The 13,480-nt window shown below is 40.4% G+C and overlaps 1 protein-coding gene across 4 annotated transcripts in view; it reads left to right on the top strand.

The window, feature by feature from the left end:
- The window catches only part of LRRC63 (leucine rich repeat containing 63), a 57,628-nt gene that overhangs the window by 2,765 nt on the left and 41,383 nt on the right, over positions 1 to 13,480 (top strand). For 2 of the 4 annotated variants that reach the window (XM_045013482.1, XM_045013490.1), the window contains 2 exons: positions 4,224 to 4,342; positions 9,681 to 10,484. In XM_045013482.1, coding sequence (XP_044869417.1) covers positions 4,224 to 4,342; positions 9,681 to 10,484 — 923 coding nt within the window. Of the gene's footprint in view, positions 1 to 4,195; positions 4,343 to 9,680; positions 10,485 to 13,480 lie in introns of all 4 variants that reach the window. The other 2 variants (XM_045013496.1, XM_045013506.1) reach the window with 1 other exon arrangement.

A 13,480-nucleotide genomic window follows, 5' to 3' on the forward strand; every position in this document is an offset into this window, starting at 1 on the left:
ACCTGGGTTTATGAAAAATAGATCGTGTCAAATTAACTTGATATCTTTTTTTCATGAGATTACAAGTTTGGTTGATAAAGGTTGTAGAGTTGATATAATATACTTACACTTATGTAAGCCATTTTACTTAGTACCACACAACATGTTGATTATAAACCGAGAACAATACAAAATTAATGTGGCACACATTAAATGGATTAAAAATGGCTAACTGATAGGTCTCAATATAATTTTAAACAGAGAATTTTCATCAAGCTGATGTGTTTCTAATGAGGTCCTACAGGAATCCATTCTTGGCCATAAAATATTTAACATTTTAATCAGTGACCTGGAAGAAAAACAAAATCATAACTGATAAAGTTTGCAGATGACACAAAGATTGTGGGATGGTAGATAATTAAGAGGACAGGTCATGGATTCAGAGTGATGTGGATTGTTTGTGAAGCTGGTTGGAAGCACACAATATGTGTTTCAGTAGGGTCAATTTAAAGTTATATGTCTAGGAACAAAAATGTAGCCCATACTTACAGGATGGGGACTGTATCCTTGGAAGCAGTGACACTGAGAAAGGTTTAGAATAGTAGTGGATAATCAGCTGATCATGAGCTTCTAGTGTGGTTGTGTAGCCAAAAAGGCTAATGCAATCGTTGGATGTATAAATGGTACTCCTAGGGGAATTCCGCACCACTGCGTGTGCGCAGAATTCATGGCCCCCACAGATTTTTTTTGCTTTCTCACAGAAAAATGACTTTCTGACAGGGAAGCAAAGGGAAGCCACAAGAGCGGTCATGTGCCCCTCCCCAGCAGCATAGGCGTGTCATTTTGGGCACCTGGAGCAGCTGGCAGAGAAGTAAATTATGGGGGGAAAGGAGGGCTGGGGACACCCTAGCTGGTGCGAGGTCAGACCCACCCCCCATCTGCCCAACCCTTGTGCATCCAGACCCCCCTGGACCCTCTGCTGAGCCTCACCTGCCCTTCACAACCGTAATCCCCCCCACTGAGCCACCCACATCTGAACCTCCCACCACCAAGCCTTACTTCCTGTACCCAGCCCTCCCCAGCCCTTGTACCTTGAACCTCCCCAATAAGGTGCTGTACATCCAGATCCCCCACACACACAGTCCCCCCCCCACTAAAGTCCCACACCCAGATTGCCCCACACAGAACCCTCTCGCCCCACACCTGGACCCCCCCACCCAAACTAAGCCCCTCCACACTCGGATCCTGCTGGGCTGAGCCTGCCTGCCCACACCTGATGTGGAAAGGCAGGGCCACGGGAGTTTCTGGGGCAAACCCAGCCCTTGTGCTGTGTCAGGGCTGGGTATAGGCTCACCACTGAGTCCGTGTCCCGGGGTGGGGGTGGGGGCAGTGGCGTAGCCAGGTGGAGGGAAAAGGGAGAGCGGAAGAAAAAAAGGCACCACCCGCTGCAGCGCTTTTACCGACGGGGCAGTGCTCCAGGTCTTTGGTGGCACCTCAGCGGCAGGACCTTCACTCGCTCCACAGGTCTTCGGCGGCATTTCAGCGATGAAGCTTCAGTGCCGGCAAAGACACAAAGCGAGTGAAGGTCCCACCACCGAAGACCCAGAGCGCTGCCCCATCAGTAAAAGCACTGCAGTGGGTGGTGCTCAGTTCAGACCCACGCCGTGGCAAGGAGCGGAATATCAGGCCCGGCTGGGCCACACGTGGAAGGAAGGGAGCAGCCGGAGCTCCTGGGGCGCTGGGACCCCAAATGCCAGGGGGACTGAACGTGGAGAGGCGGCACTGCTGGGGGGACCCTGGATCCCAGCAGCAGGGGGGCAGCCCAGCAGCGCTTTCCACAGCGGGGGCAGCAGCATTGCCTCGGGCAGAGTGGACTCGGAGGCGACGGGCCAGACCCAGCGCAGCGCACGCTGAGCAGGGGACCCCTAAGCTGGGCTGTACCATCTTGGGGGGAGGAACGGGCTACAACTCCCGGGAGAGGACCCAGCTGCTCTTCCCCCCGCCCCCTCCGCGAAGGCTAATGCATCCAGCAGAGTGCCCCCAAGCAGCTGCCGGGTGGGGATGTCCCAACCCCATCCCCTGCACCCATTCCCCAGGGATCGCATACTGTGCCACTAACCCCTTTTCCCCTCTCCAGTACATGGTGCAGTCCGTTCTGTCTTAGGGCGGTGCTGTATCAGCCAATCAAATCATAATGTGAGGGCCTTCTGACGAATCAGCTGCTGCTTCATGTTACAACCCGATGCAAGGAGGGAAGCATCAGTAAAGTTCTTTAAAGGTGGCAGGGGGTGGGGAACGGGAGAGTTTGGATAAACCAATAGGGGGGTGGCGCCTTTTTTTTTTCTTCACTGGTGTGAGTTGGAACCCAGGCTCCCGGGTGAGTAAAATTAAAAAGGCGCCACTTGTGCTCAGTGGAGGAGCGGCTGCTCCCCCCGCTCCCCTCCCAGCTATGCTACTGGGTTGGGGGGACTGCAGAGTGATCTCACACCTCCATGCAGCCAGTGGCCTGTGCTCCCCACTGCCATGCTAGAACCTCCACATTCATTGACAAATAAAATCTGCAGAATTTTGCATTTTTAAAAAATATTGTGTGCAGCATTATTATTATTTTGGGGGGGCACATATTTTTTATTTTTTGATGCAGAATTCCCTCAGAAGTAAAATGGGAATCTTAAGTAGGAGTAAGGAGGTTATATTACTTCTGTATTTGCTACTGGTGTGACTGCTACTGGAATACTGTGTCCAGTTATGGTGCCAACAATTCAAGAAGGATGTTGATAAATTGGAGAGGGTTCAGAGAAGGACCAAAAGAGTATTAAAGGATGTAAAACCTGCCTTATCATGATAGACTCAAAGAGCTCAATCTATTTATCTTAACAAAGAGAAGGTTAAGGGGTGACTTAGTCATAGTTTATAAGTAATTCATGGGGACCAAAAATTTGATAGATGGTTCTTCGATCTAGTAGACAAAGTTATAAGACGATCCACTGGCTGGAAGCTGAAGCTAAACAATGTAGTCTAGAAATAAAGCACAAATTTTGAACAGTAACTGTAATTAATCACTGGAAGAATTTACCAAAGGTTGTTGTAGATTCCCCATCACTGACAATTTTTAAATCAAGATTGGATGTGTTTCTAAAAGATGTGCTCTAGTTCAAGCAGGAATTAATTCAGGGAAGCCCAATGCCCTCTGTTACATAGGAGGTCAGACTAGACTAGACCTAGATGATCACAGTGGTCCCTTCTCACTTTATAATCTGTGAATGATGCCAGTCTCAATTACTTCTTTCTTTCTTTCTTTCTTTCTTTCTTTTTCTCCCACTCCCATCTGTGTGGGTTTTTTCCAGGAATACCCCTATGCATGGAATGCTATCCCCAGGCCAGTGTACCAAGCTGCCACTTTCGCTTCATTAAAATCCCTTTTGTAATCCCCTTTTGCCACTAGGCCCTAAAGAGCAAGTTTATAAATTACAAACAAAAAAATAAAATCATCCTCACCAATGTGTTGCATCTCCAAAAATCTATAAGATAGCCTCTGTCCTAAGAAATGTGTCTATCTCTGTTTTCATGTACTGTACGCCACCACATACATATTTTATAATAGCAATTTATGGTGCACTTAAAACACAGATTAAAATTAAACTTTTATAAATTAAAATCCATGGTCTTGAAAACATGCTGAAGCAGATGAGAAGCCAATTTGAAGCATGGAACACAAGTATAATATGCTTATGCCCAGATGCTTCACTAAATCAGAAGAATTAACTGTTACCCACAGCATTAAGAAATACCAATTTAAAATTGAATTTTTATTATTAACTATTCATCTGTTTATCCATGTTTAGAAATGCTGCTTTTTGTGAACTTTCAAAAAGTTTCATGTAGTAAAAATTAGGTTTCCTTTTTTCACTCTTTGCTTCTTAGAGACAGAACCACCACTGCCTCACTTTTATAACAACGATGCCATAGGTCATTCTCTAATATGAGTATTCCAAACCTAAATTAACAGAACAGCTAGATTATTTTTTAATAATGTCACCTTTTAGCTTCCAAAAACACTGCTGATAATTAGCAAATTGTCAAATGAGTTACTAAGTAAACGGAGTACCATTTTCATCCATTTATACTGGTGTTTTCTAACAGCGTATCTGGGCAGACATTTACAAGTCAATACATAAATCCAGAGATGATTTTCTTTTGTTTGCCTTATATCTAGAATTTTCAAACTTTTGAATCCTCCTCAGTTGTCCAGCAAGAATAATTTTTAGGCCGAAAATGCTTGAGCAACCAAAGCTACTTCGTAGGCCTCTGCCTCCAAAGCTGCTACCTGAACTGCCTATGCCAAGGGAGAACACCTATAAAGGTAAGCAGTACTAATAACAGATAGTCTTCACAATGCATAGTCCCAAGATTTACATATTCTTTGCAGACAATATTGAAGGAATGTGTATTAATCAATTTAAGCATTCATTTAAACACTATATAGTTGCTATCATTATTCAGCAAATAATGAATCAACCCAGAATAATTCCTCAATGAGACTGCACTGTGACAAGAAGGATTGGAGCTGGAGGTGTAATGCCATGTGAATGACTGGAAGATGATCATTGCATGTGTTCACAACCCAAAGGAAAGCCAGCAGTTGATAAAATTTGAGATTGCTATCCTGGTTTTTGTATGAGAGTGTGGGATTAAGTATGAAGAAGACCCATATAGTCTCTTGTCCCACTGAACTGACTTCAAGATGCAGCTGTACAAAAAGTTTACTAAGTACTTAACTTGCAGAATAGAGTATTGATTAATTAGCACCCCATGCAGCAGCATAAAGAGAACAAGAGAAGATCCCTTTGGGGCCCTACCTTAGGCCTCGCTTCAGGAAGGTACTAAGCACATGCTTACCTCCATTTCTATTAAGGAAAGTACTTAACTTAAAAGCATGTTCTTATGTCCCATTGACTTCAGTGAGACTTAAATTACCCACTTAAAATTAAGCGTGGGCTCAAATGCCCTTCCTGAATAGCGGTGCTTCCCGGAATCATGGCTTTACATTGGTAGCCATTTTAAAGTAAAGTTAAAGAGATAGCTCGGACTCCTTTTTCTTTCAACTGCTTTTTACTGCTCAGGCAGTGCGGAACAGTCAGAAAGCTGCCCCTGAGTATTCCAATTTGTTGGGAAGTTGCCACATGCCAGGTGGCATACAGCCAATGCAGCTGGCTCTATGCCACTTGCTTCAGGTGTCCCATGACACAGACAGTGGGGAGGGTGTAAAAGAACTGGAGCAGGCAGGACCGGAGCATGCTGTGTTTCAGCTGTCCTTTATGTAATGGGCTCTTGGGAGCATTAAATGCGGGTGCAAGTTGGAGCAGTTCCTAGGCTGCTTCAATTTGTGCTGAAGCTTGTTTGGCCCTATAGTCACCATTAGCATCAGGGTGGGGAATGGAAACTGCTCCAGTGCTGTTGTGGATTTAACTTCAAATACTTGCTGATGGTTTCATACATTCAATATATCATAAATTCATACATTAACTGAAATGACCCAAAACTACAGTTAGTGCTGAGATAACATATTAAAAAACTTTAATCTGTGACAAAATAAATGTTTGGTTTCACATGGTCTCCCCTCTAATCCCAGAACAAACCAATGTTATTAAAAATAAATTTATAATTAGAATTCAGGATATATAAGGCTCTTTCTTGTATGCATTGAAGTTAATGGCAAAACTCTCATTGACTTCAGTGGGATCAGGAATAGACCACAAGTATCCATTATCAGACACCAGGCTATAACTAATTTCCCTAACACCAGGATGAAGGCTTATGTTATGATCCAACCAAGGCCTGTCACCATGAGGGTCAGTTACCAAATGACAAACAAAAAGGTGTAGCAAGAGATAAAGAAGGTGCTGAGAGAGATCAGAGAGGATGGAGTCAGGAACAAAGGTAAAGCTACAGGGAGGTACAATTGTGATTCAGTGATTATGAAAAAATTAAGGCCATTTGGGGATGGTGTACAGCTGCATAAGTAAACACTTGCCTACATACATATAGGGTCATGTTGCCTTTGAAGACAACGGGGAGTTCTGCTTAAAAACGGATATAACTGATGATACAATACAATTCAGAAATATCTGTACATTTTGCATGCTATATGTGACCTAGAAGATGCAAAAATGTGCTTCACCATTTATTTAACAATAGCTAGTAACTAGGGCTGTCAAGCGATTTATCACACCGTTAAACAATAATAGAATACCATTTAAATATTTTGGATGTTTTCTACATTTCCAAATATTTTCAATTACAACACAGAATATAAAGTGTACAGTGTTCACTTTATATTTATTTTTTATTACAAATATTTGCACTGTAAAAAACAAAAGAAATAGTGTATTTCAATTCGTCTAATACCAGTACTGTAGTGCAATCTCTTTATCATGAAAGTTGAACTTACAAAGGTAGAATTATGTACAAAAAATCACTGCATTCAAAAATAAAACAATGTAAAACTTTAGAACCTACAAGTCCACTCAGTTCTACTTCAGCCAATTGCTCAGACAAACAAGTTTGGTTACAATTTGTAGGACATAATGCTGCCCATGTCATGTTTACAGTGTCACCTGAAAGTGAGAACAGGCATTCGCATGGCACTGTTGTAGCCAGCATCGCAAGATATTTATGTGCCAGACGTGCTAAAGATTCATATGTCCCTCGATGCTTCAACCACCATTCCAGAGGACATGCCTTCATGCTGACAATGGGTTTTGCTCGATAACAGTCCAAAGCAGAGCGGACCGACGTATGTTTATTTTCATTATCTGAGTCAGATGCCACCCGCAGAAGGCTGACTTTCTTTATTCGAGGTTCGGGTTCTGTAGTTTCCACATCAGAGTATTGTTCTTTTAAGACATCTGAAAGCATTCTCCACGCCTCATCCCTCTCAGATTTTGGAATGCACTTCAGATTCTTAAACCCTGGGTCGACTGCTATATCTAGTCTTAGAAATCTCACACTGGTACCTTCTTTGCGTTTTGTCAAATCTGCTGTGAAAGTGTTCTTAAAACAGATATGTAGGACTTGTAGGCGCTAAAGTTTTACAATGTTTTGGTTTTGAGTACAGTTATGTAACAAAAAAAATTTACATTTGTAAGATATACTTTCACGATAAAGAGATTGCACTTCAGTAGTCTGAGGCAAATTGAAAAATACTATTTCTTTTGTTATTCATTTTTACAGTGCAAATATTTGTAATAAAAAATAATAATATAAAGTGAGAACTGTACACTTTGTATTCTGTGTTGTAATAGAAATCAATATATTTGAAAATGTAGAAGAATATCCAAAATATTTAATATATTTCTATTGGTATTTGTTGTTTAACAGTGCGATTAATCTTTTTAATCACAGCTAATTTTAATCACATAAGTTAACTGCAATTAATCGACAGCCCTACTAGTAACTAATAATTAAATATTAAATTTAAAGATAGAGTTAACAGCCAATAACAATTGATAGTAGGAATATTTTAATGTAACTAATAGTTCAAAGAAAGAGCTGAAAACTCCACTGCTTGAGACTTTTTGAAAACTAGGTCCTGATCCTACAACTGAGTCTTGTAGAAGGGCTCTTACTCCTGAACAGTCCCATTGGCTTCAGTCAAATTTGTGCTCCCACAAGAGTCTGCTGTGCAGATTCTTTAGACTGGTCAATATGTTAAAATAAACTAGCACTGATAATCCTGCCTTGGCAGGGACATGGAAAAGATGTCCTAATAGGTCTTTTCTATCGCTAACTTCTGCGAAACTATGACCTATATGTAAAACTACTTAAATAGATAAAACTATTAAATCTGAACATAATCAATAAGTAAACTAAAGAAAAAGTTCTGAAAACAATTTTTTCATAGTATTTGATATGTATAACTAATATGAAATTTCTTAACATTAATATTATGATATTGTTTTATTAATATAGTGTTACTTATAGTGTGTTTGTTATCATAATAATTCCGGTTATCATTTACTATTTCACTAATTGATTAAGAATACTCATAACATTATAATGGTATGGTAAAAAATAAGTAAGCAGGGAAATCTCAGTGAGTGAAGTAAGAAGCTGCGGTTCTTGTTCTCTTGATATTATTAAGTCCATTAGGGGATTAGTTAAAGTTGTTGGTGAAATTTTCCATCTATGTCTGTACAACACATTTCCAGTCTGGCACCATCCAAAATGTATCTAAATATTTCTGGCTCAATACCAGAGCTCTGCTCCACTGATTTAAAACTATTTAAAAATGATAAACCTTTTATCCAGAGACAATGTTTTGTTGCAATGGCTTTTTTCTATTATAACATATGATTAGTGATGAATGCTATTTAGAACATATAGATTTATACAGTACCCTGACAAGAATCAAAGTGCTGCACAATAAAGTACATTTAAGGATCACTTCATGCACCACAAAATGCAGCCATTACCTTTGATGGATGTTTATAAAGTGGAGTGACCGTTGATCAGAATCCAGTTTTTCAGTAACGGTAATATGATCACCTTGGAGAACACACTGGTTCTGTGTTTCATCAAATATGAGACCAGTTCACTCCTTAAGAATAAGATGAACCTATTCCCAGGAAGGTGGGGCACTATTCCAGACAATACACAGGGAATTCTATGTGACTGCTCTTCTAGCTGGTGGCCTGGAAAAAAGGCTGCAGCTCCTCTGCAGCCCTTCTGTGAAGATTTTTGGGCACTGGACCCTATATTCACCATTTAAGTGTCTTCTCACAGGCTTATCATGCTGGTCTCATCTGCATCATCCTAGATGAAGCCGGCACAGAGCCCACGTCATGGTGTTTAGGGGATGTGGAAGCCCCATGAATGGTTGCTTCTGCCTGAGCCTCCACTCTCCACAAGCATTGCTATCATGGGGCCTAGATGGTGTAGAGAGCCTTATGTGGGTCCTTCATAATGGGATGGATGTTAGACCAAGTGACCATCATTAGAAACTAAGTATGTCAGTTTATGACTGGCTAATAGTTTGAAATTATTTGTTGGTAAATTAACAAATCAGCCATTTGGTAATTTAACCAGTGGACGTTAATTTAATTTGCTTCTTCTTGTTCAAGGTGGTATATATTGTTCTTTGGAGCAACACAGTTCATAAGGGATTAAATTGTGGCTCTCAGTCAGCCCCACAGTAGGGTTCTGTGGAGGAATATTGCCCCAGAGAGCCCCTGCAAGCTTCTTGCAGCAAGGACTGCCTCATTGTTATGTGTGTCCAGTGCCTCACACAGTGGGACCCTGATCTTTGATTCAGGACTCTCAGAACTATCACAATAATCAAGTTTTATGTGCAGTAGAACCTCAGTAATTAGTTTTTCACTAATCTGTGTGGCTCATCATAAGCATTCTAAATATAGATGTCTAACACTCACATGTTTACAAAATTACTATAGATCATTCAGTGTTGTTTACTTTGTTCAAAATTAAATTATGCTTGTCAAATAAATGTACAAAGTAGAACATTTTGCGATGCAGTAGGGTTGATTTTCTTAAATTATTATTTTTGTGTGTTTACTCAGTATAGGGGAAATTCTCTCTGTAGCATCCAGTTTCAGTCAATCACAGTATTTTCTTGAAAAAGGTGTGAAATGTATGCCTAGTTATAAATGTATCCTCACTTTTCTTTCTTTTGTGTTCTCCAGGCAGGATTCCTGGAAAACACCGACTTGGAGTGATAAGAAGCACAAATGATGAAGACAGTAATATTTTTTCCAGTAGTTATTTCAGTGGTCAAACACAAGTCCAGCCCAAAGATGCACATCTCCTTCTTGACCAAAATTCCAGTGGTCAAACACAAGTCCATCCCAAAGATACTCACGTCCTTCTTGATCAAAATCTAAAAAAGGAGTTGACTGTTACTGCTCCTTATTTTTGTACACCTGCTGGCTGCACATTGCAGAAAGATGGTAGATCCTCCGACATGGACGTTCTAGCTCCCTCCGAGGAGAGTGATTCTGTTTATAGGTCTTTACCAGACATTGCTACTGCTGCAAGCACAACTGACAAGGACAGAATTACTCTTTCTGGCTATTATTCAAGCAGCCGAACATCAGTCCAGCTCAAAGTCCAAAATCTTTTTCCTGATCAAATTCTTAAAAAAGGTATTATAACTCCAACTCCTAGTGGTCCCGCCAGCTTCCCATTACACAAACGTCGTAAATCCTTTCGCATGCAGCTTCTTGGTTTACCGAAGGATGAGCCTGCTTATTTTACGTTACCAGAGTTTACCTTTGGAAGCTTAGCTGCAGTGTCCTCTTCTCACCCATCACCTGTGATGGCAACCTTTAGAAAGCCAGTTGTTTCTCACTGTAACTATCAAAAACTCACTACCCAGTTGACCAGTAAAGTGAGAAAGAGCATACAGACTGAAGTTAACACAACGGTGTTGTCCGATAATGAGTTCCCAGTAATTTCACAAAGAAAGCCTGAGAGACAGAGTATCATAGGTACTGTATTTTACATTGTCAAGTGTTCTAATTCACTTTTGTCTGTGCATGATTTTTACTGAAAGCATTTCCAAAATAGGCCTCCTTTACAGGAAAAAAACTTTGCCATTTGTCCGTTTGTGAGAATTTTACATCATCATTTAAGAACTAGAAAGTGCAAAATTGTAGCTAGTAATAACTAAACTAACTTTATTTTTAAAAACGTTAACAACAGGTAACAATTTGGGGGGAGGGAGAGCTCAATTTAGGGGGAGGGGTTTGAGCATTGGCCTGCTAAACTCAGCATTGTGAGTTCAATCCTTGAGGGGGCCACTTAGCGATCTGGGGCAAAATCAGTACTTGGTCCTGCTAGTGAAGGCAGGGGGCTGGACTCAATGATCTTTCAGAGTCCCTTCCAGTTCTATGAGATAGGTATATCTCCATATATATATATATATACTAAGAATATCTTAAAATACTTAATGGTATAAGGAAAGTGTTTAAAGCCCCATTGCTTGAGACTTTGAAAACTGGCCCCTAATCCTGCAACGGGATCCATGAAAGATGGTCCTAACACCTGCACAGAGTCTTTCTAGGCCCAGTTCATTGTAGCCCTGCATCTTGTGCACTCATTTAAATGAGTGTAAAATGCTAATATTCTGGTTTACTATCATTTTGCAATCACTTTGTACTAGTGTAAGGCCCAGATTTTTATAGGTATTTAGGTGTTGCTGAGTTCAGTGTTGCGTTGCCTAATTGATATAGGAGCCTTAATCTTATTTTCAGAAGTGATTTAGGCACTGAAGAGCCTAAATCCCATTGCTAGTAAGTAGGATTTTGGCTCTTAAGTGAGAATAAGATTTAGGCTCCTGAGTACAGCAGCATCTAAATACCCTTAAGAATCTAGGCTTAACTGACTACATAAGGTGCAGGACAACAGTGAATTGGGCCCACTGGCTTCCATAGGACTCTGATGGTATTTCTGGGTAAAGAATGGATTGGGTTTTCTAACCATAGTGGTTTTTGCTTACCTGCACAGGGTTAAACAGGTTGACAAATCAAGGCAACATTATGAGGTCATTCCTGCAAAGGCTTGTTGCCATGCAAGTAGTCTTTATTCATGTAAATGGCCCCATTGACGACACATGGGAGAGTAAAGGTTTGCAGGATCAGGCCCCATATTACCAGAGATCTTGGGTTGTTATGGCTTTCCTCCAAGTCTAAAGCACTCAGCCAAGATCTTTGATTAGGAGATGAGTGTATCCCCCACAATCAACTTCCTTTGCTCCCAGGAGAGACAGGCACAGAGAACCATATTTTTTTCCAATTTTCGAACTCTAAGTAAATAATGTTTGATAAAATTATGATGCAGCAGGGCCTGTGCTATAGTTAAGATTGTGTTACAGCATAACTTTTAACCTTTTATATATATATATAAAATATGTCCTTGAATAGGCAAAAACAAAAACATAGAATATAAATTTTGAGCACTGTTTGAATTTTTCATGATGGTGTGATGAAAAATGAATTGATAGAGAATAATAATAAAATTACCCTTTCTTATGATTCCTTCTTCCACTGCCTCCCTGGATTGCCTCACTCTCCTTTGCATCCCTTTTGCAAAAACTCTGCAACTCTCTGGGACCTATCTTTTGTCCAGATTGTTGCTCCTCATGTGCTGATTCCTAGAATATCAGTTTTACATCGGTATTGTTTATCTATATTTTATACCTCTTCAACTGTAACAGAAAATGTGTGCCAAACAAACCCACTGAATTTTAATTCAACAATAAATAACATGCTAAGAGATAGGGCTTACTGTGAAATCACTGGTGGCCTAAAACCTAAGCTTATGGCATGCACAATCCCAAGTTTAGCCACTGTGCTATGACCTTTTAGAGCAACTAACCTAGTTTTGAATAGCCTATCTTTCACCAGTGTCAACTGCACTCCTCTCCCAGAGCCAGGGATAGAATCAACTGATGATTCCCACTCACCAATTTTATATTAACTACTAAATAGGTGGGTAAGTCACTGTGAAAGTGTGTCTAGTCTCCTCTGATGCCTGGTCTAGAAAGGGGTGAGCAATTATTCCTGTAGCTAAATTAGTAGTGATTCACAAAGGGGAAGTAACCAAGCCTTAACTGTCACTAAATGTAATTTTTGTTTGCTAAAGAAAATGTCAGAATCTGACCTGATTCTAGGACTGGTCAGACAGTCCAGTTCTGTTATTTCTCTTTGCTAATTTACAGGCTTGGCCATTTATGACCTGAAATATTGTAAACATTTTTAATATATTTTTTCTGGAGAAGGGTGATGGGTAGAAAAAAAGTTGAGTAGGCAATATTCACCCATTATTTTCTTAAAATATATCTTAGAGAGACACTTACTTCAAAGGTTGCATGGAACGTTAAAATGAATACACACTGTAACCAGATAGTTATGGCATTTTTTTGTTAAACTGATTGCACAATCTATCGTTCAGAACTGTCAATATTAATATATATCTCCACCCTCATCCTGAACAAATAGGCACTCAACTCACTGTAAATACAACTCACAAGCCGACAGACGTGCATATTTCAATTCTGTTATTTTTACATTAAAATTGCTTCCAAATTTGGGCCCATCACCAACCAGATAAATCACCCATTTATATAACATTTCCTGAATGTTACATAAAAACATAGTCTGCAGCCACCATTTGCAGTCTTACCCTCTATCTCTTTTACACACCCCAGTACAAAACTATGTATAGGGTTATGTAAAATGGAACATAAAACCACACCAACTCTATATTTAATCATATGAACACAACCATTAATGTGGTTGTGGTGTTGAGGCTGCACATTGGTTGTTCAAAATGGGTGGAGATAAGTGAATTGTGGTTGGTGGAAGGGAGGGAGCTGAGGTTGAGAAAGGGAACTGATGAGTGGAGTGCAGATGGGCTGTTGAATGACATAGATGCATATTTCCATTCTTCTTATGGTTTGCATTGGCTGGAAATACAGTGCATC

The sequence above is a fragment of the Mauremys mutica genome, chromosome 1, assembly GCF_020497125.1.
Source record: "Mauremys mutica isolate MM-2020 ecotype Southern chromosome 1, ASM2049712v1, whole genome shotgun sequence".
In the NCBI taxonomy this organism is placed as follows: domain Eukaryota; kingdom Metazoa; phylum Chordata; order Testudines; family Geoemydidae; genus Mauremys; species Mauremys mutica.